Below are 24,099 nucleotides of genomic sequence, written 5' to 3' on the forward strand. Positions count from 1 at the left end.
TTTTTAGGTACTGTAGTTTGTTGCCATTTCATTAGTGTGCAAACTTTTAAATCTTGCCATGTTAGGTATCTACAGTATTTACTTGGCACAATATCATCTTTTATATTTTACCACAAAAATTGGTATTATATTGTGTTTGCATGCACTAAAATTAGTTTAAAGTGATATTAAAGGCATTTTTTTTTTTAAATAACAAGCATGTTATACTTACCTGCTCTGTGCAATGGTTTTGCACAGAGCAGTCCTGATCCTCCTCTTCTTGGATCCCTTGCTGGTGCTCCTGGCCCCTCATCCTGTCAAATGCCCCCAGAGCAAGCAGCTTGCAAAGGGGGCACCTAAGCAGGCATGCTCGTGAGCCACTGCTCTGCATGTCCATTCAGATACAAAGCTGCGGCTCGGCCCCACCCCCTCTCTCACCTCAATGGTTGTCCGCCTGTGATTGACAGCAGCAGGAGCCAATGGACAATGCACATCGTTGGCTTGAGAGGGAGCTCAGGTAAGTATAAGTAAGGGCTGCTGCACACACAGAATGCATGAAGGTAAAAAAAACCTTCATCCGCGAGCGCTCGTTCACATTATGCGGCTTTGAAATAGTGTGACTTCTTCTGAAATCACACGATTTCAAAGCTGCATGTCAGTGCAACTTCAGGTGCGACTTTAAAGACATCTGTGTGGCTTCATGCGGCTTCACTTAGATGTCTATTCAAGTTATTATTATTATTATACAGGATTTATATAGCGCCAACAGTTTACGTAGCGCTTTACAACTTGAGGGTAGACAGTACAAATACAATACAATTTGATACAGTAGGAATCAGAGGGCCCTGCTCCTTAGAGCTTACAATCTAAGATGCACCCGAAATTGCCAAAAGTAGTATAGGAACTACCGCAAAGTCGGCGTCCTATCGATTTGAACATGGCCGACAATAGAGTGCGACTTGTCTTGCGATTTGACCTGTCAAAGTCGCTCCAATGTAATGAGGGCTTAGAACAACTTTAAAGCGGAGTTCCGCTTGCCCTTTAAAAATTAAAAGTCAGCAGCTACACATACTGTAGTTGCTGACTTTTAACAGTAGGACACTTACCTGTTCTGGAGTCCAGGGATGTCGGCACCGCAGCTGATGTTTGGCTGATGTGTCGGCATTGCGGATAAGGGAACCCGGCCATGTAGCCTTTTGGCTTCACGGCCTGTTCCCTAGGGTGTTAGAAGAAAAACCATATATAATGTTTGGGGGTTCTAAGTAATTTTCTAGCAAAAAAAAACCTGTTTTAAACATGTAAACACCTAAAATCCAAAATGAGGCTGGTCCTTAAGTGGTTAAAGAGATGTTCCAGGCTCCTTCAGAAAAAATGTAAAGTCAGCAGCTACAAATACTGTAGCTGCTGACTTTTAATATTAGGACATTTACCTGTCCAGGAATCCAGTGGTGTCTTAACCCGAGACGATTTTTTAAATCGGCTCTTGGGTGCAGCCACCGCCATCTTCACTAAGGGAGACCAGCAGTGAAGACTCACGGCTTCACAGCCGGTTCCCTACCGTGCATGCGCGAAGCACACTGCGCTTTGTGAATGGCCCGGTGGCGGGGGAAGGAGGAGGGGGGGCTGAACTCTCTGCTGACTTCACTACAGCCAGATCAGCCGGAACTGGGAGCAGGTACCTGTCAAAACCAGGTACCTGTTCCCCCCTTCCCTCTGAAAGGTGCCAAATGTGGCAGCGGGGGAGAGGAGGCAAATAAGCAGAGCTTCATCTTTTTGGGTGGAGCTCTGCTTTAAGTGTGTTTTTCTGAACATTTGTGTTTGATCAACAGCTGTGCAAATATTGTGCAGCATGAAAAAAACATCATTTTATTCTCCAGGGCCTCTGCTTTCAAAAAATACAGTTGTGCTCATAAGTTTACATACCCTGGCAGGATTTATGATTTCTTGGCCATTTTTCAGAGAATATGAATGATAACACAAAAACTTTTCTTTCACTCATGGTTAGTGTTTGGCTGAAACCATTTATTATCAGTCAACTGTGTTTACTCTTTTTAAATCATAATGACAACAGAAACTACCCAAATGACCCTGATCAAACATTTACATACCCCAGTTCATAATACCGTATATTCCATCCTTTAACATCAATGACAGCTTGAAGTCTTTTGTGGTATTTGTGGATGAGGCTCTTTATCTTCTCAGATGGTAAAGCTGCCCATTCCTCTTGGCAAAAATCCTCCAGTTCCTGTAAATTCTTGGGCTGTCTTGCATGGACTGCACGTTTGAGATCTCCCCAGAGTGGCTCAATGATATTGAGGTCAGGAGACTGAGATGGCCACTCCAGAACCTTCACTTTATTCTGCTGTAGCCAATGACGGGTCTACTTGGCCTTGTGTTTTGGATCATTGTCATGTTAGAATGTCCATGTACATCCCATGCGCAGCTTCCTGGCTGATGAATGCAAATGTTCCTCCAGTATTTTTTGTTAACATGCGGCATTCATCTTGCCATCAATTGTGACCAAATTTCTTGTGCCTTTGTAGCTCACATATCCCCAAAACATCAGCGATCAACCTCCGTGTTTCACAGTAGGAATTTTGTACCTTTCATCATAGGCCTTGTTCACGTTTATGGTTGTGGCCAAAAAGCTCAATTTTGGTCTCATCACTCGAAATGACTCCAAATGACTTTGTGCCAGAAGGTTTGAGGTTTGTCTCTGTGCTGTTTGGCGTATTGTAAGCGGAATACTTTGTGGCATTTGCGTAGTAATGGCTTTCTTCTGGCGACTCAACCATGCAGCCCATCTTTCTTCAAGTGCCTCCTTATTGTGTATCTTGAAACAAACAAACCACGTTTTCAGAGAGTCCTCTATTTCATTAGAAGTCATTTGTGGGTTTGTCTTTGCATCCCGAACAATTTTCCTGGCAGTTGTGGCTGAAACCTTTTGTTGGTCTACCTGACCGTGGTTTGGTTTCAACAGAACCCCTCATTTTCCACTTCTTGATTAGAGTTTGAACACTGCTGATTGGCATTCTCAATTCCTTGTATATCTTTTATATCCTTTTCCCGCAGATCCTTTGACAATTCTTTTGCTTTCCCCATGACTCAGAATCCAGAAACATCAGTGCAGCACTGGATGAAAGATGCAAGGGTCTGTCAGGAGTCCAGAAACTCATTGACCTTTTATACAAAAACACTAATTACAAGCAAACAGATCACAGGTGAGGATGGTTACCTTTTAATAGCCATTCAAATCCCTTTGTGTTAACTTGTGTGTATGTTATCAGGCCAAAATCACCAGGGTATGTAAACTTTTGATCAGGGTCATCTGTGTAGTTTCTGTTGTGATTATGATTTTAAAAGAGTAAGCACAGTTGATTGATAATAAATGGCTTCAGCTAAACAACATGAGTGAAAGAAAAGTTTTTGTGTTATCATTCATATTCTCTGAAAAATGGCCAATAAAATCATACATTCTGCCAGGGTATGTAAACTTATGAGCACAACTGTATAAAATGTTTGGGTATTCGAAGTACTTCTCTAGCACAAAAATATTGATTTTAACATGTATGTAAAAAATGTCAAAATCCTTGCTGTCTCACACTGACACTGAATAGTACATTTCTTCATAGTGATGTCTTTATTCATTCCCGTTTCATCAATGTTCGGAAAACAACAGATTGGTGTAAAGAAAAAAGAAAAACAATCCCAGGAGCCGGAACTCCGCCCATCGCTGTGAACTGCCCGCCTCCTCCCCCAGTGACAGTTCTCTGGTCACGCCGCGTTGTTGACACTGACAGCAACTCCGCCCCTCCTCCTACCCCGCCCATTCATTCTCGCCCCTCCTTCTGAGTGCGAAACTCCACCCAAATCCAACCTCCCCCGGCCTGCGTTCCGCCTTCTACCACGCCCCCATCTGGTCCAATCCGCGAATCAGGCTCCTCCTCTAACTTTTCGCGTGCCTGCTCCAGAACGTTACTCCGCCCCTGTAACGGCCTCCTGGATGTGGAGGTTCCGCCTCCGCCCGTTGTCTTCGCTCCTCTTCAACGTATTTTCGGTCCCGTCAGTAAGCGAGTGACACCGCCTCGGTTTCTCCGCGCTCCTCCCTCCGGTTCCTCCTTCCCGAGGCCCGTCGCTCCTCCCTCGTTACCGCCTTTTCCTCCACCTCCTCTTCGGTCATGTCCGGAAGTGATCGCTCGTCCAGTATAGGCATTTCCGATGACGTCACGGCCCGGACTCCATTAGTGCCGCAGCTGAGGGGGGAAGAAGCAGCCGCTGCCTGTGACAGCCCCGGAGCCGAGCAGTGTCGCGTCCCCCCCTCCCTCCCCGCTCCCCCCTTACCTCCCTCCTCCTCCCCCCTGTTCTCCTCCCCGGGAGGGGGACTGCGCCGTGTCCTCCCAACCTCCTCCACCACGGCCGCTCTCGGCGAGGAAAGTCTGGCCTCCGCTTCCTCCGACTCGGACACCGGCCGAGCGTCCCCTCCCCCGCGGAAGAAGCTCCGAGCCTCGGAGGAGGCAGCGGCAGAGGCGGCAGGGCTCGTCACAGGGAATATGCAGGCCAACGGGGCGGCGGCGGGCGGAGCGGAGCCGGGGTCCCCCCCTTCTTCCTCCTCCCCCTCCTCGTCCTCCACCATGGCCGCCCAGAACGGCGGAGAGCTGCCGGCCCACTCCAATGGCCTCCTCGCCAGCAGCAACGGAGACTCCTGTGCCGCCAGCAGCAGCAGTGGCGGTGTTGGAGGAGGAGGAGGAGGCGGTGGTGGGGGCACCGAGCAACCGGGCCTGAAGAAGAAGAAGAAGCTGAGCCAGGCCGACGAGGACGTCATCCGCCTCATAGGGCAACACCTGCACGGCCTGGGCCTCAAGTGAGTGTGACCACCTACCCGGGGGGGGCCGATCTGTGTGTACATACCTACCGGGGGGGGGGAGAGACTGATCTCTGTGTACATACCTAAAGGGGGGGGGGGGGGGGGGGTGGGGGGTGGCACACCGATCTGTGTGTACATACCTAAGGGGGGGGGGGAGCACCGATCTGTGTGTACATACCTAAAGGGGGGGGGGGAGCACCGATCTGTGTGTACATACCTAAGGGGGGGGGGGGGGAGCACCGATCTGTGTGTACATACCTAAGGGGGGGGGGGGGAGCACCGATCTGTGTGTACATACCTAAGGGGGGGGGGGGGAGCACCGATCTGTGTGTACATACCTAAGGGGGGGGGGGGGAGCACCGATCTGTGTGTACATACCTAAGGGGGGGGGGGGGGAGCACCGATCTGTGTGTACATACCTAAGGGGGGGGGGGGGAGCACCGATCTGTGTGTACATACCTAAGGGGGGGGGGGGGAGCACCGATCTGTGTGTACATACCTAAGGGGGGGGGGGGGGGAGCACCGATCTGTGTGTACATACCTAAGGGGGGGGGGGGGGGAGCACCGATCTGTGTGTACATACCTAAGGGGGGGGGGGGGGGAGCACCGATCTGTGTGTACATACCTAAGGGGGGGGGGGGGGGAGCACCGATCTGTGTGTACATACCTAAGGGGGGGGGGGGGGGAGCACCGATCTGTGTGTACATACCTAAGGGGGGGGGGGAGCACCGATCTGTGTGTACATACCTAAGGGGGGGGGGGAGCACCGATCTGTGTGTACATACCTAAGGGGGGGGGGGAGCACCGATCTGTGTGTACATACCTAAGGGGGGGGGGGAGCACCGATCTGTGTGTACATACCTAAGGGGGGGAGCACCGATCTGTGTGTACATACCTAAGGGGGGGAGCACCGATCTGTGTGTACATACCTAAGGGGGAGGGGGGGAGCACCGATCTGTGTGTACATACCTAAGGGGGGGGGGGGGAGCACCGATCTGTGTGTACATACCTAAGGGGGGGGGGGGGGAGCACCGATCTGTGTGTACATACCTAAGGGGGGGGGGGGAGCACCGATCTGTGTGTACATACCTAAGGGGGGGGGGGAGCACCGATCTGTGTGTACATACCTAAGGGGGGGGGGGGGAGCACCGATCTGTGTGTACATACCTAAGGGGGGGGGGGGGGAGCACCGATCTGTGTGTACATACCTAAGGGGGGGGGGGGGGAGCACCGATCTGTGTGTACATACCTAAGGGGGGGGGGGGGGAGCACCGATCTGTGTGTACATACCTAAGGGGGGGGGGGGGGAGCACCGATCTGTGTGTACATACCTAAGGGGGGGGGGGGGAGCACCGATCTGTGTGTACATACCTAAGGGGGGGGGGGGGGAGCACCGATCTGTGTGTACATACCTAAGGGGGGGGGGGGGGAGCACCGATCTGTGTGTACATACCTAAGGGGGGGGGGGGGGAGCACCGATCTGTGTGTACATACCTAAGGGGGGGGGGAGCACCGATCTGTGTGTACATACCTAAGGGGGGGGGGGGGGGAGCACCGATCTGTGTGTACATACCTAAGGGGGGGGGGGGGGGGAGCACCGATCTGTGTGTACATACCTACGGGGGGGGGGAGCACCGATCTGTGTGTACATACCTAAGGGGGGGGGGGGGGGAGCACCGATCTGTGTGTACATACCTAAGGGGGGGGGGGGGGGGGGAGCACCGATCTGTGTGTACATACCTACGGGGGGGGGAGAGACTGATCTCTGTGTACATACCTAAAGGGGGGGGGGTGGCACACCGATCTGTGTGTACATACCTACCGGGGGGAGAGACTGATCTCTGTGTGCACATACCTACCGGGGGGAGAGACTGATCTCTGTGTACATACCTAAAGGGGGGTGGCACACTGATCTGTGTGTACATACCTAAGGAGGGGGGGGGGAGCACCGATCTGTGTGTACATACCGGGGGGGACTGATCTATGTGTACATTCCTAAGGGGGGCACTCATCTCTGAGAGGACTTACATGGGGGGGGGGCGGCACTGATCTCAGAGCACCAAATCTCTGCCAACACAGACGGGGGGGGGGTGACACCAATCTGTGTACCGACTGGGGGGGGGGCGCATTCATATGTGTCTTTGTGTACTGACCTGGGGGCACTGATCTGTGTATACTGGCATCTATACCGATTATAGCACTATGTGTATGCTGATATCTGTGAAAAAAATTTATAACACACTGGTCAGCCTACCTGTGGCACTGACAGCCTGATCAGTGTATGTGGAAATCTGCACCGATGACGAGCTCTGATCAGTGTGTAGTGACACCTATACTGATGGCCCAATCAATGTGTGCTGACATCTATCACTGACAGTGTGATCAGTGTCTGTACCATGATCTGTGTATGTCTACTGACATCTATACTAATTATAGTCTAAATTATGTTCTGCCATCTGTGGCACCGATGTTCATATAAACAAACAGACATTCTAATCAATGTGTACTGATAACAGCCCCATCATTGTGCGCTGACACCTGTGGCACTGGCCGCCCTATCCATGTATGTGGAAATCTACACCGATGACAAGCCCATCAATGTGGCTACAGCTTTAGTGTATGTACTGACCAGAGATATAGATCTGTGTACTTTTAGACCAGTTTTGGTCCAAATTTATGTTCTGCCATCTTTGGCACTGATTATATAAACACAACAGACATTCCAATCAACGTGTACTGACACCTATACTTTTAACAGCCTAATCGGTGTGCGCAGACATCCTGTGGTGCTGAGGCCTGGACCGACATCTGTGCCACCGATGACCTCATCGTGTATACAGCTTGATCTGTATACAGATATCTAATGTACTGATTGGGCGGTTAGTGCCAGATAGATATTAATAGCACTGACCTATCTGGCACTAACCGCCCAATCTATAACGCTGACCTATCTGGCACTAACCGTCCAATCAGTATGTGTATATGGAGATCTGTGGCACTGATTGTCTGATGTGTGTGTTTGCATCTGTCACTGTGTATACAGACTTCTATGGCTCTTAACAGCCTGATCAGTGTGTACAGACATCTTTTGGCACAGATAGCTAAGTTGGGTTGGTGTGTGTTTGGCCATTTGATGAACTGACCGGCTTAGTTAATGGTGACATCTGTAGCAGAGCGCGGGTACCGACAGGCGTTTAGTGACATGATCAGTTCTCTATGTACTGACCTTGCACTGGCTAATCGGTGATAAGCAGTGTGTGTAGTATGGTCTGAGACTCTAACAGTCTGATCAGTGTATGATTACAGATATGAGGCACTGTTGGTGAAAAGTGTGTGAGACCGCTGTTGACCCTGAACAATGTTTACTGATTTCTGAGGAGCCGACAATTAGCAAAATTTGTACATCTTAGGCACTGATAGTTTGCTCTGTGTATGTATTCATTCTACCTATCACAGTCTCTGACTAATCAATGTGTCCATGCACTATGCTCTAAGGCACCCATATCCAAATCACTGTCATTACACCATCCTCCTGAAGCACTGCTATCCCAAGCAGCAGATCTAGATGGACATCTGAGGCACCCATATCCTGGATGATTTGTCCATAGTCCCTCCTCTGAGGTACCTTGGATGATGTTTGTGCTCCATCCTCCTGAGGCTCCGATATCCTGGTTGGTGCTCCTGTGCTCTGTCCCCTGAGGCTCCTGATATGCCAGATGACGCGCCTGTGCTCTGTCCCTTGAGGCTTTGAAATCCAGGGATGATGCGCCTGTGTGCTGCCCCTCTGAGGTTTGGATGACGCGCCTGTGTGCTGCCCCTCTGAGGTTTGGATGACGCGCCTGTGTGCTGCCCCTCTGAGGCTCAGATGTCCGGCATGACGCGCCTGTGCACCCCCCCCCCCCTAAAGCTCGCCTGTGCGCCGCCTTCCTGAGGCTTGGATGCTCGGATGACATGCCTGTGCGCTGTCCCCTAAAGCTTGGATGTCTGAGATGACGCGCCTGTGCACTGTCCTAATTGGTATATATATAGTCTGGGACTCAGAAGCTAATTGCCATGTTTATACTGACATGTGAGTCACTGACAGGTTAACCAGCATTTGTGTACTAACATTGGTGACACTGATAGGCTTATCACTGTGCATATACTGACTGGATGGGCACTGACTGCTTGTCTAGAATGTGCATACTGATGGCCTTGGCATTTGTGTAATGTTTGATTATATAGTGTCCTGTTAATAAACAAACTTTTTTATTGGTATCTTGGCCAGTGGCATCAATTAACCACTTAAGGACTAGCCTCGTTTTGGATTTTAGGTGTTTACATGTTTAAAACAGGTTTTTCTGCTAGAAAATTACTTAGAACCCCCAAACATTATATATGGTTTTTCTTCTAACACCCTAGAGAATACAATGGCGGTCATTGCAATACTTTTTTTGCACCGTATTTGCACAGCGGTCTAATAAGCGCACTTTTTTTGGAAAAAAATCACTTTTTTGAATAAAAAAATAAAACAGTAAAGTTATCCCAATTTTTTTTTTTTTTATATGTGAAATATAATGTTACGCCAAGTAAATTGATACCCAACATGTCATGCTTGAAAATTGCGCCCGCTCGTGGAATGGCGTCAAACTTTTACCCTCAAAAATCTCCATAGGCGACGTTTAAAAAATTCTACAGGTTGCATATTTTGCGCTACAGAGGAGGTCTAGGGCTAGAATTATTGCTCTCGCTCTACCGGTCGCTGTGATACCTCACATGTGTGGTTTGACCACCGTTTTCATATGTGGGCGCTACTCGCGTATGCGTTCGCTTCTGCGCGCGAGCTCGTCGGGACAGGGGGGTTTTAAAAATTTTTTTTTTTATTATTATTTAATTTAAAATATTTTATTTATTTTTACACTGTTTAAAAAAAAAAAAAAAAAAATTGTCACTTTTATTCCTATTACAAGGAATGTAAACATCCCTTGTAATAGAAAAAAAGCATGACAGGACCTCTTAAATATGAGATCTGGGGTCAAAAAGACCTCAGATCTCATATTCACACTAAAATGCAATAAAAAAAAAAAAAAAAAAAAAAGTCATTTAGAAAAATGACATTTGAAAAAATATGCCTTTTTAAGAGGCGTGGACGGAAGTGACGTTTTGACGTCGCTTCCGCCCAGCAGTATCATGGAGACGAGTGAGCGCCATCTTGGCCTCACTCGTCTCCAGACACACCACACAGAAGGACGCGATCGCCTCCGCCGCTACCGACGGCTCCGGTAAGCGGCGGAGGGCACCGGATCGCGGCGGGAGGGGGGGGGGGCCCTCTCCCGCCACCGATAAAAGTGATCTCGCGGCGAATCCGCCGCAGGGACCACTTTTATCTGAAAGCCGGCCGCCGCACGAAAACGGGGATACCGGGGTTATGGCAGCTAGCTGCTGCCATAACAACGATATCCCCATTCAAACTTAGGACGTATATAGTCGTGCGGCGGTCGGGAAGTGGTTAAGGTGTCTGTGTATACTCCAATGTCCTAACCAGATCAGAGGTGTATACTGACTTTTGAATGTATTTACTGAAATCGGGGATACTTTGGTATATGTAGTTTAGTGTTTAAGTCACTTGCCATGGCGTCGTGTAATATGCATATCACAACCCTCAGTAGTTTTTGGGAACAAGTTCAGCTGTCTAAGGTGCCAACAGATCGGGGTCTTAAAGCAGAGCTTTCACTAAAAAAAATCACAGCAGTATACAGCTCTGCATGCTGATACAAAATCCTCTTACATTCAAGGTGTGTGTATTATTTTCTCACCCGCCACTTTATTAGGTATACCTTGCTAGTACCGGTTTGGACCCCCCCCCCCCCCCTCCTTTTTCCCTTTAGAACTGCCTTTAAAGTGGTTGTAAACCCTTACACACCACTTTTCACCACAGGTAAGCCTATAATAAGACTTACCTGTAGGTACTGTGGATATCTCCTAAACCTGCACTGTATCAGCATGTGCTCGTTCGTGCCGTTTATTCAGCTGATGTGCAGTGACTGGCGTTTCCCGTGCATATGGGAGTGACGTCATCACGGCTCTGGCCAGTCACACCACCGGAGCACGCGAACCTGGAAGTAACATTCCGGAGAAATGTTGCCTGTCGCAGCGGTGTACGGGGACCACTGCACCAGCTTCGATCTAAGGAAAGTATTTCATAATGAGCTAGTATGCAAAGCATACAAAGCATAGGTTTTTTTTTTTTTTTTTTCCCCCCTCTTATGGGTTTATAATGATTTTAACCAGTTCCGGACTGCACATTTACTGCGGCAGGGTGGGCTTGACTGCGTAAAACAATGTACCTGTACATTTGTGGCTTCTTCCAGGTCTGGGGGGCGGCTGGCGACCCACTCTCGCTGTGTCTAATCAGTGAGTCTGGTGGACGCGATGTCTGCCAGGACCCACCAATCGTTGACAGGAGAGACAGACCGTCTTCCTGTCAGAGGAAGATGGAGATCTTGTGTTTCGAAGCAGAAACACAAATCGGTCTTCCTCCAGTTAAGCCATCCCCCACATAGTTAAAGCGCTCCCTAGGAGCACACTTAACCCATTTGATCGCCCCTGATGTTAACTCCTTCCCTGCTAGTGTCTTTGGTACAATGAATGCATTTTTAGCACGGTTTCCCAAAAAGTCACTTGGTGTTTCATTTGTCCCCGCAATGTCGCAGTCCCGCTAAAAAAATGCTGATCGCTGCCTTTACTAGTAAAAATAGAAATTTCTCAGTTTGTAAACGCTATAACTTTTGCGCAAACCAATCAATATACGCTTACATATTGGTCTAATATGATAGATTTAAAAAAAAAAAAAAAAAAAAATATTTGGATATGTTTTAGAGCAGACTGTGTGTGTGTGTATGTATATATGTATATATGTATATATATATATATATATATATATATATATATATATATATATATATATATATATATATATATATATATATATATATATATATATATATATATATATATATTTTTTTTTTTTTTCCCCAAAATTGACTGTCTTTGTTTATAGTGCAAAAAATTAAAACTGCGGAGGTGATCAAATACCACCAAAAAGCTCTCTATTTGTGGGAAAAAATACATTAATTTTATTTGGGGGATATATATATATTTATTATTAAAAAAAAAACCCGCTGAGGTGATCACATACCATGTTTGGGTACAGTGTTGCATGCACGCGCAAGTAGCGCAGTGCCAAATTGAAAAAAAATGCTCTTCTCAGGAAGGGGGTGAAACCTTCCTGGGCTAAAGTGGTTGTTACCCCAAAAAAGAAAAATCCATGCTCCTGTCCTGTACGTCTGTGTGTTCTCTGCAGCTCCCCTCACCCTGTCAGCTCCGTAGTAAGAACACAATCTCCCGGCCCCTCTCTTCCAGCCTTCAAGGGGTTGTAAACCCTCACCCGCCAGGAGCGCCACGGGGACCCCAGAAAAGGAGGATTGAGCTGCTCTGTGCAAAACCCTTGCATGGAGCAGGTAAGTATAACATGTTTATAAAGCCCTGTTTGTTTAACCACCTGCTATCCGCGCTATGGCCGGATGACGGCCATAGCGCGGACCTGCATTCCTGGGAGGCCGTCATATGACGGCCTCCCCTGTGCATGCTCCCTACAGGGCGCGCTGTGATCACCGAGTCACTGAGACTCGGCTGATCACCGATCCGTGTAAGGGGCCGGTCCCGGCCCCTTACCATGTGATCAGCGGTCAGCCAATGACAGCTAATCACATGATGTAAACAAAGGATTGGTAATCGTTTTTGTTTTTTTTCTCACGCTGACAGCGCGAGTAGAAAAAAAAGCCGATCACTGGCTCGGATGCCAGGGACATCGGTCCCCAAGTGGAAGAGGCACATGTGCCCACCTGTAGTGCCCATCACTGCCGCCCATCAGTGCCCATCACTGCCACCTCATCAGCATACATCAATGAAGGAGAAAAATGACCCGTTATAAATTTTTTAATAACAAAATATAAAAAAATAAAACATTTAAAAAAAAAAATTCAGTTTTTTAGTAAAAACCGCAGAGGTGATCAAATACCACCAAAATAAAGCTCTATTTGTGGTGAAAAAATGATAAAAATTTCATTTGGGTACAGTATTGTATGACTGCGCAATTGTCATTCAAAGTGCGTCAGCGCTGAAAGCTGAAAATTGGTCTGGATAGGAGGGGGGTTTAAGTGCCCTGTAAGCAAGCGGTTAAAAAAAAAAAAAAAAAAAAATCACTTTCATTCACTGACTATACTGTTTACCTAAAACAGAAAGGGAATCTTGGCCCCTCCCACTTGGTTCTTAGATTAAGATACAGAGCCCAGAGAGGAGGTGAGCACTAAGATAAAAAAGAAGGTATTTTAGGATTGAAGAAAACAGCACTGCTTAATGAACAAACACATGGAGGCTAGATCAATTTTAGCCATTTTGAGTTTACAACTTTAATTCTTCATGGCATAGATTCAAAAAGGTGTTGAGAACCTCTGATTTTGGTCCATATTGACATGGCATCACACAGTTACTGTAGATTTGTCATCGGCATATCCATGATGTAAAGCTCCCATTCCACCACATCACAAAGGTGCTCTATTGGATGGAGATCTGGTGAGTGTGGAGGCCATTGGAGTACAGTGACATCATTGTCATGTTCAAGAAACCAGTGGTGAGATGATTTGATCTTTGTGACATGATTATCCTGCTTGAAGGAGCCATCAGAAGATAGGGACACTGTAGTCATAAAATGATGGACATGGTCAGCAACAATACTATGGTAGGTCGTGGTGTAATGATGCTCAATTTGGCACTAAGGGGCCCAAAGTGTGCCAATAAAATATCCCCCACACCATTACACTACCAGCACCAGCAGCCTGAACCAGTGACACAAGGCAGGATAGATCCATGCTTTCATTTTGTTTACTCCAAATCCTGACCCTACCATCTGAATATCGCAGCTGAAATCGACTCGTCAGTCCAGGCAATATTTTTCCAATTTTCTGTTGTGCAATTTTAGTTGGCCTGTGCGAATTGTAGCCTCAGTTTCCTGTCTTAGCTGACAAGAGTGACACCTGATGTGGTCTTCTGCTGCTGTAGTCCATCTGGTTCGATGCGTTGTGCGTTCAGAGATGGTATTCTGCATACCTTGGTTGTAATGAGTGGTTATTTTGAGTTACTGTTGCCTTTCTATCATCTCCAACCTGTCTTTCCATTCTCATCTGACATCAACAAGGCATTCTCTGTAAACCCTAACTATGTTTGTGCATGAAATCCCAGTAGATCAGCAGTTTTTGAAAAACTTAGACCAGCCTGCCTGGCACCAACAACCATGTCACGTTCAAAGTCGCTTAAATCTCCCCTTCTTCCCAATGATGTTTGGTTTGAACTTCAGAAAGTTGTCTTCACCACATCTTGATGCCTAAATGCATTGAGTTGCTGCCATGTGAATGGCTGCCTATCAATTTGTGTTTTCAAACAATTGAACAGGTGTACCTAAATTAAGTGGCTGGTGTGATTAATGAAAAATTATATCTGTCTCTCTCTCATTTCCACTTCCTGGTTGGGTGAGGACCTGATGATGGCAAAAGAAACAGGGGCGCACCAGCCATGTGCGTTTAACTTTTAAAACCTTCATTGAATAAAAATAGTAAAAACAACTCACAAGCAATTGGTGAAGGAAGCACAACATGAAAGTGCACCGACAAACAGCATGCGACTTAAGATGAGCGAAACCTTCCAAGGATCGTGGAGGCACGCACAGGCATCACAATCAGCTAACGCGTTTCGAAGGGTACGTCCCTTCTTCGTCAGAGCTATGTCTGATGATGGCACCCTGGCCTCCACAGATGCTTCCTGTCACATGTTCCAGATGTGCATAACCAGACTTCTGGACAGTTTCATGGGTAACGGGAGATGGATTTATCTGCCCCTTTTGTAAGACCCCTTTCACACTGGGGCTGTTTGCAGGCGTTATTGCGCTAAAAATAACGCCTGCAAACCGCCCCTAAACAGTGTGAAAGCCCGAGGGCTTTCACACTGAAGCTGTGCGCTGGCAGGAGAAGAAAAAATCTCCTGTCAGCCGCTTCTTTGGAGCGGTGTATTCACCGCTCCTAAACCGCTCCTGCCCATTGAAATCAATGGGATAGCCGCGCTATATGAGGGGTTTTAACCCTTTTTCGTCCGCCAGCGGGGGGTTAAAACCGCACCGCTAGCAGCCGAATACCGCGGTAAAACAGCGCTAAATATAGCGCTGTTTTACCGCCGACGCCCCCTACCACCCCAGTGTGAAAGGGGCCTAAGAATGGGGAGAAAAAGAATAAAGACTGCAGTTATCTATAAGTATCTGTTTTCAGAATGCCTCTGACATTTCTAAAGGTGTCTTTGTGTTAAAATGGAACAAAAGTCTGCAATACTTGCCTACCCTTCAGGCTCCGTTCATATATACGCATTGGATACCTTTTGAACCGCATTCGCATGGAATGTAAATCAAGCTAGCTTTCTATCAAGCCATTTCACATATATGCAATGCAGCGCAGTGCGAATTTCCTGTGAATGGAAAGAATCCTGTGGGGTGTGTTTGTGTGTGGGGTGTGTGGGGTTTTTTTTTTTTTTTTTTTTTTTTTTTTTTTTTTTTTTTGTAATTGCACTTCAGTTTTGAACACGAATTCGATCCGAAAAAAAAAACAAAAAATAAAACAGCGTGGGGTCCCGCCAAAAAAAGGCATGGTGTCTAGGGTGGCTGATATTCACATTTTTCAAATTATTGGTATCAGTCAAATGTGCTGATGTTGGTCAGACCTCCTCTTCTGGCCCGCTCCTTAACTAGCTAATGTTAAAGACACTGGTGGTCGCCGACTCTAAAAATTCACATCTGAACCGTATCTAAAATTAGCAGTGAAAACAGAGGGGGAATTTGCACCAGACCTGTGTGAACCTAGCCTCAAGGGTCTGAGGACCTTTGCTGGCAACTTCTACCCAGCTTCTTCTGGGTGCAGGGCTGAAGTTGTCTTCATTGGCTGGCACAGGGTAACATCACTCCTGCACATGTGCGATATTTCAGTCATCACGGCACACAGAATCTGTGCTAAAATGTAAATTGAGCTGCGCATGTGCAGCTCTGTGTACATGCTAAAGACTGCCTATAGACTGGTTTATTTCATTTCATGTTTCTTCTGCAATAGTGTCTACGAGCTTTAATTGGAGACTTCTGTTCTGCTTTATGATGTAGGATGGAACTCTGGGCAAAATGAACATGACACATTTTGGTCTGTAACTAGTTTCAACACGGCAGTCTTTATTTTTCTGAGTGGTGTCACTATAGTATAGTTTTATTACCCGTTGATCTTGCCAGTAAGTCTGTTTAGCTTCCTTTAACAGACTAAGCTGTCCAGCAAATGTAACAGAGCGTTGAGATAAACCAGTTTACTCTGATGGATCGTTAGTGGTCAGCTTTCTCCTCATACAGTTAAAATCTTCCAAAAGGGAAGCAATCTAAACACAAACAAGGCTTCATGATGAGATGGCATGCATTTACAATGTGATAGAGGTCAGGGATGTATGTGTACCATGCCTGGTATGTAAATACTGAGATTGAGCAATTGACTTGCTGCTGTGTACCTAATCTTCTGGGAAGACACAAGACTTTGGAGTGTATTTGTGGGACCTTTCACTCCCTCCATCGCAAAATGCTTCACAGTGCTAGAGTTGGAGGTGTAGTATCAGATCCCTGTGTTCATAATGGGGCATGAACACTGACCGGCTGAGGTATGTGTCTAAAAATGGATATCAGTTGTGCTCATAAGTTTACATGCTCTGGTGATTTTGGCCTGATAACATGCACACAAGTTGACACAAAGGAGTTTGAATGGCTATTAAAGGTAACATCCTCACCTGTGATCTGTTTGTTTCTTTGATTTAGTGTGTGTGTGTAAAAGGTCAATGAGTTTCTGGACTCCTGACAGACCCTTGCACCTTTCATCCAGTGCTGCACGGACGTTTCTGGATTTTGAGTCATGGGGAAAGCAAAAGAATTGTCAAAGGATCTGTGGGAAAAGGTAGTTGAACTGTATAAGACAGGAAAGGGATTTAAAAAGATATCCAAGGAATTGAGAATGCTGATCAGCAGTGTTTAACCACCACAATACAGGGCACTTGCACCACCTTCCTTCTCAGGCAATTTTTCAGCTTTCAGCGCTGTCGCACTTTGACAATTACGCGGTCATGCTGAAATTGTTTTCTTCACACAAATCGAGCTTTCTTTTAGTGGTATTTAACCACTATAACAGAATGACGGCCGTGAAGTGGTTCTGTTATCCTGACTGGGCGTCATATGACGTGCAGCGGGATAACATGCCGGCCACGCTGCATCTCCGATCGTGATAAGAAGCCTCTGACAAAGGTCGAGGTGTCACCTATCAGTGCCCGTCAGTGAAGGAGAAAACAACAAAATTTTATAACTAACGAAGAAAAACTTTTTTTTTTTTTTTTTTTTTTTTTTTCAAAAATGAGTCTTTTTTTTAGTTTAGCAAAAAATAAAAGCCGCAAAGGTGATCAGATACCACCAAAATAAAGCTCTTTGTGGGAAGAAAATGATAAAAATTTAGTTTGGGTACAGTGTTACATTACCGCGCAATTGTCATTCAAAGTGCAACAGCGCTGAAAATTGTCCTGGGCAGGAATGGGGGAAAGTGCCTGGTATTGAAGTGGTTAATCAATCCGGGGGGGGAGTTGGGGTGTGTGTGGTTTTTTGTTTTTTTTTTTTTTTGTTTTTTTTTTTTTTTGTTTTTTTTTTTTTTTTCCCCAACTTCACTGATTAGGCACGATTATGCTGCACTGATGGGCGGCAGTGATAGCCAGCACTGACTGGCATCATTAATGGCCACTGATTGCTGGCAGTGGTGGGCACTTGATTTGTAATCAGTGCCCTGATTACATTCCTAGCTGTCCCCTGTAAGGAGATGCCATTGATTGCCTCTCTCACTCTGTGTGAGGCGCGCCGATTACTGGCATCTTTGTGTTTACATGTGACTGGCTGTGATTGGACACAGCCGATCACATGGTTAAAGAGCTGCACCTCTTTACACAGATCTGGGTTGCGCCGTGCCCTAGCAACACACAGCGTGACTCCCCAGGGCGCGCAAGGACGGTTGTTCATCGGACGTCCACCCAGAGCGAGAGCCGCACTGCCCAACCGTCATTTGATGGTGGACGGCAAGTGGTTAAACTCTCTAATCAAGAAGTGGAAAAATGAGGGGTTCTTTTGAAACCAAACCACGGTCAGGTAGACCAACTAAAATGCCAGCTACAACTGCCAGGAAAATTGTTCGGGATGCAAAGAAAAACCTGCAAATTACTTCAGGTGAAATACAGGACTCTCTGAAAACGTGGTGTGGCCGTTTTCAAGATGCACAATAAGGAGGCACTTGAAGAAAGATGGGCTGCATGGTTGAGTTGCCAGAAGAAAACCATTACTAGGTAAATGCCACAAAGTATCCTGCTTACAATGCGCCAAACGGCAGAGACAAGCATCAAACCTTCTGGCACGTTTGGAGTGTTGAGACCAAATTTGAGCATTTTGGCCACCACCATAAAGGCTACATTTGGACAGGAGTCAACAAGGCCTATCTATGGTAAAAGGTACACCATTCCTACTGTGAAACGCGGAGGTGGATCGTTGATGTTTTGGGCATGTATGAGCTACAAAGGCACAGGAAATTTGGTCAAAATTGATGGCAAGATGAACGCAGTATGTTATCAAAAAATGCTGGAGGAACATTTGCATTCATCAGCCAGGAAGCTGCACATGGGAAATACTTGGACATTCTAACATGAATGATCCATAACACAAAGCCAAGTAGACCTGTCATTGGCTACAGCAGAATAAAGTGAAGGTTCTGGAGTGGCCATCTGTCTCCTGACCTCAATATCATTGAGCCACTCTGAGGAGATCTCAAATGTGCAGTTCATGCAAGACAGCCCAAGATTTTTCAGGAACTGGAGGCTTTTTTGCCAAGAGGAATGGGCAGCTTTACCATCTGAGAAGATAAAGAGCCTCATAAACTAATGCCATAAAAGACTTCAAGATGTCATTGATGTTAAAGGGGGCAATACACAGTATTAAGAACTGGGGTATGTAAACTTTTGATTACGGTCATTTGGGTAGTTTCTGTTTTGTGATTTATGATTTTAAAAAGAGTAAACATAGTTGATAAATGGCTTCAGCTAAATGCTAACCACGAGTGAAAATTTTTTTTTTGTTTTATCATTCATCTTCTCTGGGAAAGGGCCAAGAAATCATAAATTCTGCCAGGGTATGTAAACGTTTCAGCACAACCTGTGTGTGTGTGTGTGTGTGTGTGTGTGTGTGTGTAAAATATAAATTATTTTTTTACAAAAAATTTTCTCTCGCCAAACCCCAGGTCCCCATAATAACCCGATGTTTCGTGCTGGCGTCTTATGGGCCCAGGAACGTCATAGCGGGTGTTGCTGGGTAGAGGGGGCTGGAGGGAGGCACTTGTTCGCTCTCCTCTCCTTCTAGTTGTTCTGGAAGCGTCATCATTAACGAGTCCCCGTTCAGTTTCCCCAGCTATCAGGGCCGGGAACGTAATGCAGTAAGATTTGTATTACATTCACTGGAGCACAGTTGGAACATGCAGGGTCTTTTTTAGACCCTGGATGTCTCATTAAAGAGAACGTGTTACCACAAAAAAAAAAAAAATTTTTTTTTTGAGATGGGGAAAAGTAAAAGAGAAAATGTTCATTTGTAAACTAGAAGTTACACCCAAGCACATAAAATCCATCCCCCCCCCCCCCCCCCATATATACGCACATACAAACGTAAACGCAATATTGCTTGCGATACATAAATATCTTGGAGCAGTGATTCTAGCGCCAGACCTCCTTTTATAACTAATTTATCAAGGCATTTTCTTTTGTGCAGCCTGCTACTTGAATGGGGAAAAAAATGCGTATGTATGGCTGCCTCAGTCAAATATACAAACTGCCTTTTTAATCTGTATTCATTCAAAGTTTAGGTTCAGGTACATTTTGTAAATCTGAGTGTAGACAGACTTCCAGTTTCAGCTGCTTGGTTTGATTTATGCCTAGAAGTCCGATTTGGATATCCTTCCTTGTGTTGGTCTTTTCCCGTTCGTAAACGCTTGGCATCTGAAACCGAAGACTCGGGGCATTCTCTTTTGTGTGAGAACTTGAGACATTTACCTGCCCTAGTGTGTCTATAACCACTGTGGTGTGTGTGTGTGTGTGTGTGTGTGTGTGTGTGTGTGTGTGACATCCAGCTCGGTGTATTTACTCAGATGTGAGTCACGTGCTGATCCCCTGGTGTTTTTCTGTATCGGGATCAGACAGACACCCTGCCATGGTGTATATAGAGGCCTCTGAGTCATTGCTACCCTGCCCGGTGTGTTAATAATGAGCTCTGACTCAGACACTCTTTCCGCCTGTTTAATGAATTCTGAGTCGGGAACCCCTGCTCTGTGTCTGTGATAAGAAGTTTGTCCTTCCGGATTCAGCATTCTGATTTAACCACTTGCCGACCGCCTAACGTATATATACGTCGGCAGAATGGCACGGGCAGGCAGAATCACGTACCTGTACGTGATCTGCCTCCCGCGGGCGGGGGGTCCGATCGGACCCCCCCCCCGGTGCCATCGGCGGTCGGCATCTGACTGGGAGCGTCGGGAGGCGAGGGGGAGACCATCCGATCGTGGCCCCCCCCTCGCGATCGCTCCCAGCCAATGGGAATCCTCCTCTGCCTGTGTATAGTTTCACACAGGCAGAGGATGTGATGTCATCTCTCCTCGGTCTGGCAGTTTCCGTCCAGCGCCGAGGAGAGAAGACATGTAAGTGCACAACACACAAACACACACAGTAGAACATGCCAGGCATACCTTACACCCCCGATCCCCCCCCGATCGCCCCCCGACCCCCCCCCAATCACCCCCCCCCCCCGTCACAAACTGACAGCAAGCAGTATTTTTTTTTTTTTTTTTTTTTTTTTTTTCTGATTACTGCATAGTGTCAGTTTGTGACAGTTACAGTGTTAGGGCAGTGAGTGGTAGCCCCCTTTAGGTCTAGGATACCCCCCTAACCCCCCCTAATAAAGTTTTAACCCCTTGATCACCCCCTGTCACCAGTGTCACTAAGCGATCATTTTTCTGATCGCTGTATTAGTGTCGCTGGTGACGATAGTTAGAGACGTAAATATTTAGGTTCGCCGTCAGCGTTTTATAGCGTCAGGGACCCCCATATACTACCTAATAAAGGTTTTAACCCCTTGATTGCCCCCTAGTTAACCCTTTCACCACTGATCACCGTATAACTGTTACGAGTGACGCTGGTTAGTTTGTTTATTTTTTATAGTGTCAGGGCACCCGCCGTTTATTACCGAATAAAGGTTTAGCCCCCTGATCGCCCGGCGGTGATATGCGTCGCCCCAGGCAGCGTCAGATTAGCGCCAGTACCGCTAACACCCACGCACGCACCGTACACCTCCCTTAGTGGTATAGTATCTGATCGGATCAATATCTGATCTGATCAGATCTATACTAGCATCCCCAGCAGTTTAGGGTTCCCACAAACGCAGTGTTAGCGGGATCAGCCCAGATACCTGCTAGCACCTGCGTTTTGCCCCTCCGCCCGGCCCACCCAAGTGCAGTATCGATGGATCACTGACACTTACAAAACACTAAACACATAACTGCAGCGTTCGCAGAGTCAGGCCTGATCACTGCGATCGCTAACAGTTTTTCTGGTAGCGTTTTGGTGAACTGGCAAGCACCAGCCCCAGGCAGCGTCAGGTTAGCGCCAGTACCGCTAACACCCACGCACGCAGCATACGCCTCCCTTAGTGGTATAGTATCTGAACGGATCAATATCTGATCTGATCAGATCTATACTAGCGTCCCCAGCAGTTTAGGGTTCCCACAAACGCAGTGTTAGCGGGATCAGCCCAGATACCTGCTAGCACCTGCGTTTTGCCCCTCCGCCCGGCCCAGCCCAGCCCACCCAAGTGCAGTATCGATCGATCACTGTCACTTACAAAACACTAAACGCATAACTGCAGCGTTCGCAGAGTCAGGCCTGATCCTTGCGATCGCTAACAGTTTTTTTGGTAGCGTTTTGGTGAACTGGCAAGCACCAGCGGCCTAGTACACCCCGGTCGTAGTCAAACCAGCACTGCAGTAACACTTGGTGACGTGGCGAGTCCCATAAGTGCAGTTCAAGCTGGTGAGGTGGCAAGCACAAGTAGTGTCCCGCTGCCACCAAGAAGACGAACACAGGCCCGTCGTGCCCATAATGCCCTTCCTGCTGCATTCGCCAATCCTAATTGGGAACCCACCGCTTCTGCGGCGCCCGTACTTCCCCCATTCACATCCCCAACCAAATGCAGTCGGCTGCATGAGAGGCATTTTCTTTATGTCCTCCCGAGTACCCCTACCCAACGAACCCCCCCCCAAAAAAGATGTCATGTCTGCAGCAAGCGCGGATATAGGCGTGACACCCGCTATTATTGTCCCTCCTGTCCTGACAATCCTGGTCTTTGCATTGGTGAATATTTTGAACGCTACCATGCACTAGTTGAGTATTAGCGTAGGGTACAGCATTGCACAGACTAGGCACACTTTCACAGGGTCTCCCAAGATGCCATCGCATTTTGAGAGACCCGAACCTGGAACCGGTTACAGTTATAAAAGTTAGTTACAAAAAAAAGTGTAAAAAAAAAAAAAAAAACACATACAAAAATATAAAATAAAAAAAAAATAGTTGTCGTTTTATTGTTCTTTCTCTCTCTATTCTCTCTCTCTATTGTTCTGTTCTTTTTTACTGTATTCTATTCTGCAATGTTTTATTGTTATTATGTTTTATCATGTTTGCTTTTCAGGTATGCAATTTTTTATACCTTACCGTTTACTGTGCTTTATTGTTAACCATTTTTTTGTCTTCAGGTACGCCATTCACGACTTTGAGTGGTTATACCAGAATGATGCCTGCAGGTTTAGGTATCATCTTGGTATCATTCTTTTCAGCCAGCGGTCGGCTTTCATGTAAAAGCAATCCTAGCGGCTAATTAGCCTCTAGACTGCTTTTACAAGCAGTGGGAGGGAATGCCCCTCCCCCCCCAACGTCTTCCGTGTTTTTCTCTGGCTCTCCTGTCTCAACAGGGAACCTGAAAATGCAGCCGGTGATTCAGCCAGCTGACCATAGAGCTGATCAGAGACCAGAGTGGCTCCAAACATCTCTATGGCCTAAGAAACCGGAAGCTACGAGCATTTTATGACTTAGATTTCGCCGGATGTAAACAGCGCCATTGGGAAATTGGGAAAGCATTTTATCACACCGATCTTGGTGTGGTCAGATGCTTTGAGGGCAGAGGAGAAATCTAGGGTCTAATAGACCCCAATTTTTGCAAAAAAGAGTACCTGTCACTACCTATTGCTATGATAGGGGATATTTACATTCCCTGAGATAACAATAAAAATGATTAAAAAAAAAAAAAAAATGAAAGGAACAGTTTAAAAATAAGATAAAAAAATAATAATAATAAAGAAAAAAAAAAAAAAAAAAAAAAAAGCACCCCTGTCCCCCCTGCTCTCGCGCTAAGGCGAACGCAAGCGTCGGTCTGGCGTCAAATGTAAACAGCAATTGCACCATGCATGTGAGGTATCGCCGCGAAGGTCAGATCGAGGGCAGTAAGTTTAGCAGTAGACCTCCTCTGTAAATCTAAAGTGGTAACCTGTAAAGGCTTTTAAAGGCTTTTAAAAATGTATTTAGTTTGTCGCCACTGCACGTTTGTGCGCAATTTTAAAGCATGTCATGTTTGGTATCCATGTACTCGGCCTAAGATCATCTTTTTTATTTCATCAAACATTTGGGCAATATAGTGTGTTTTAGTGCATTAAAATGTAAAAAAGTGTGTTTTCCCCAAAAAATGCGTTTGAAAAATCGCTGCGCAAATACTGTGTGAAAAAAAAAAATGAAACACCCACCATTTTAATCTGTAGGGCATTTGCTTTAAAAAAAATATATAATGTTTGGGGGTTCAAAGTAATTTTCTTGCAAAAAAAAATTATTTTTTTATGTAAACAATAAGTGTCAGAAAGGGCTTTGTCTTCAAGTGGTTAGAAGTGTGGGTGATGTGTGACATAAGCTTCTAGATGTTGTGCATAAAATGCCAGGACAGTTCAAAACCCCCCCAAATGACCCCATTTTGGAAAGTAGACACCCCAAGCTAT

General features: G+C 46.4%; 1 protein-coding gene across 2 annotated transcripts in view; it reads left to right on the forward strand.

The window, feature by feature from the left end:
• Positions 1–4,142: 4,142 nt before the first annotated feature.
• WDR26 (WD repeat domain 26) overlaps positions 4,143–24,099 on the forward strand; it is a 144,263-nt gene continuing 124,306 nt past the window's right edge. For both annotated transcript variants that reach the window (XM_073628325.1, XM_073628326.1), the window contains exon 1: positions 4,143–4,840. In XM_073628325.1, the coding sequence (XP_073484426.1) occupies positions 4,158–4,840 (683 nt within the window). In that variant the 5' untranslated portion in view covers positions 4,143–4,157. The remainder of the gene's footprint in view (positions 4,841–24,099) is intronic.

Source organism: Aquarana catesbeiana, linkage group LG04, assembly GCF_042186555.1.
Source record: "Aquarana catesbeiana isolate 2022-GZ linkage group LG04, ASM4218655v1, whole genome shotgun sequence".
NCBI classification, from domain to species: domain Eukaryota; kingdom Metazoa; phylum Chordata; class Amphibia; order Anura; family Ranidae; genus Aquarana; species Aquarana catesbeiana.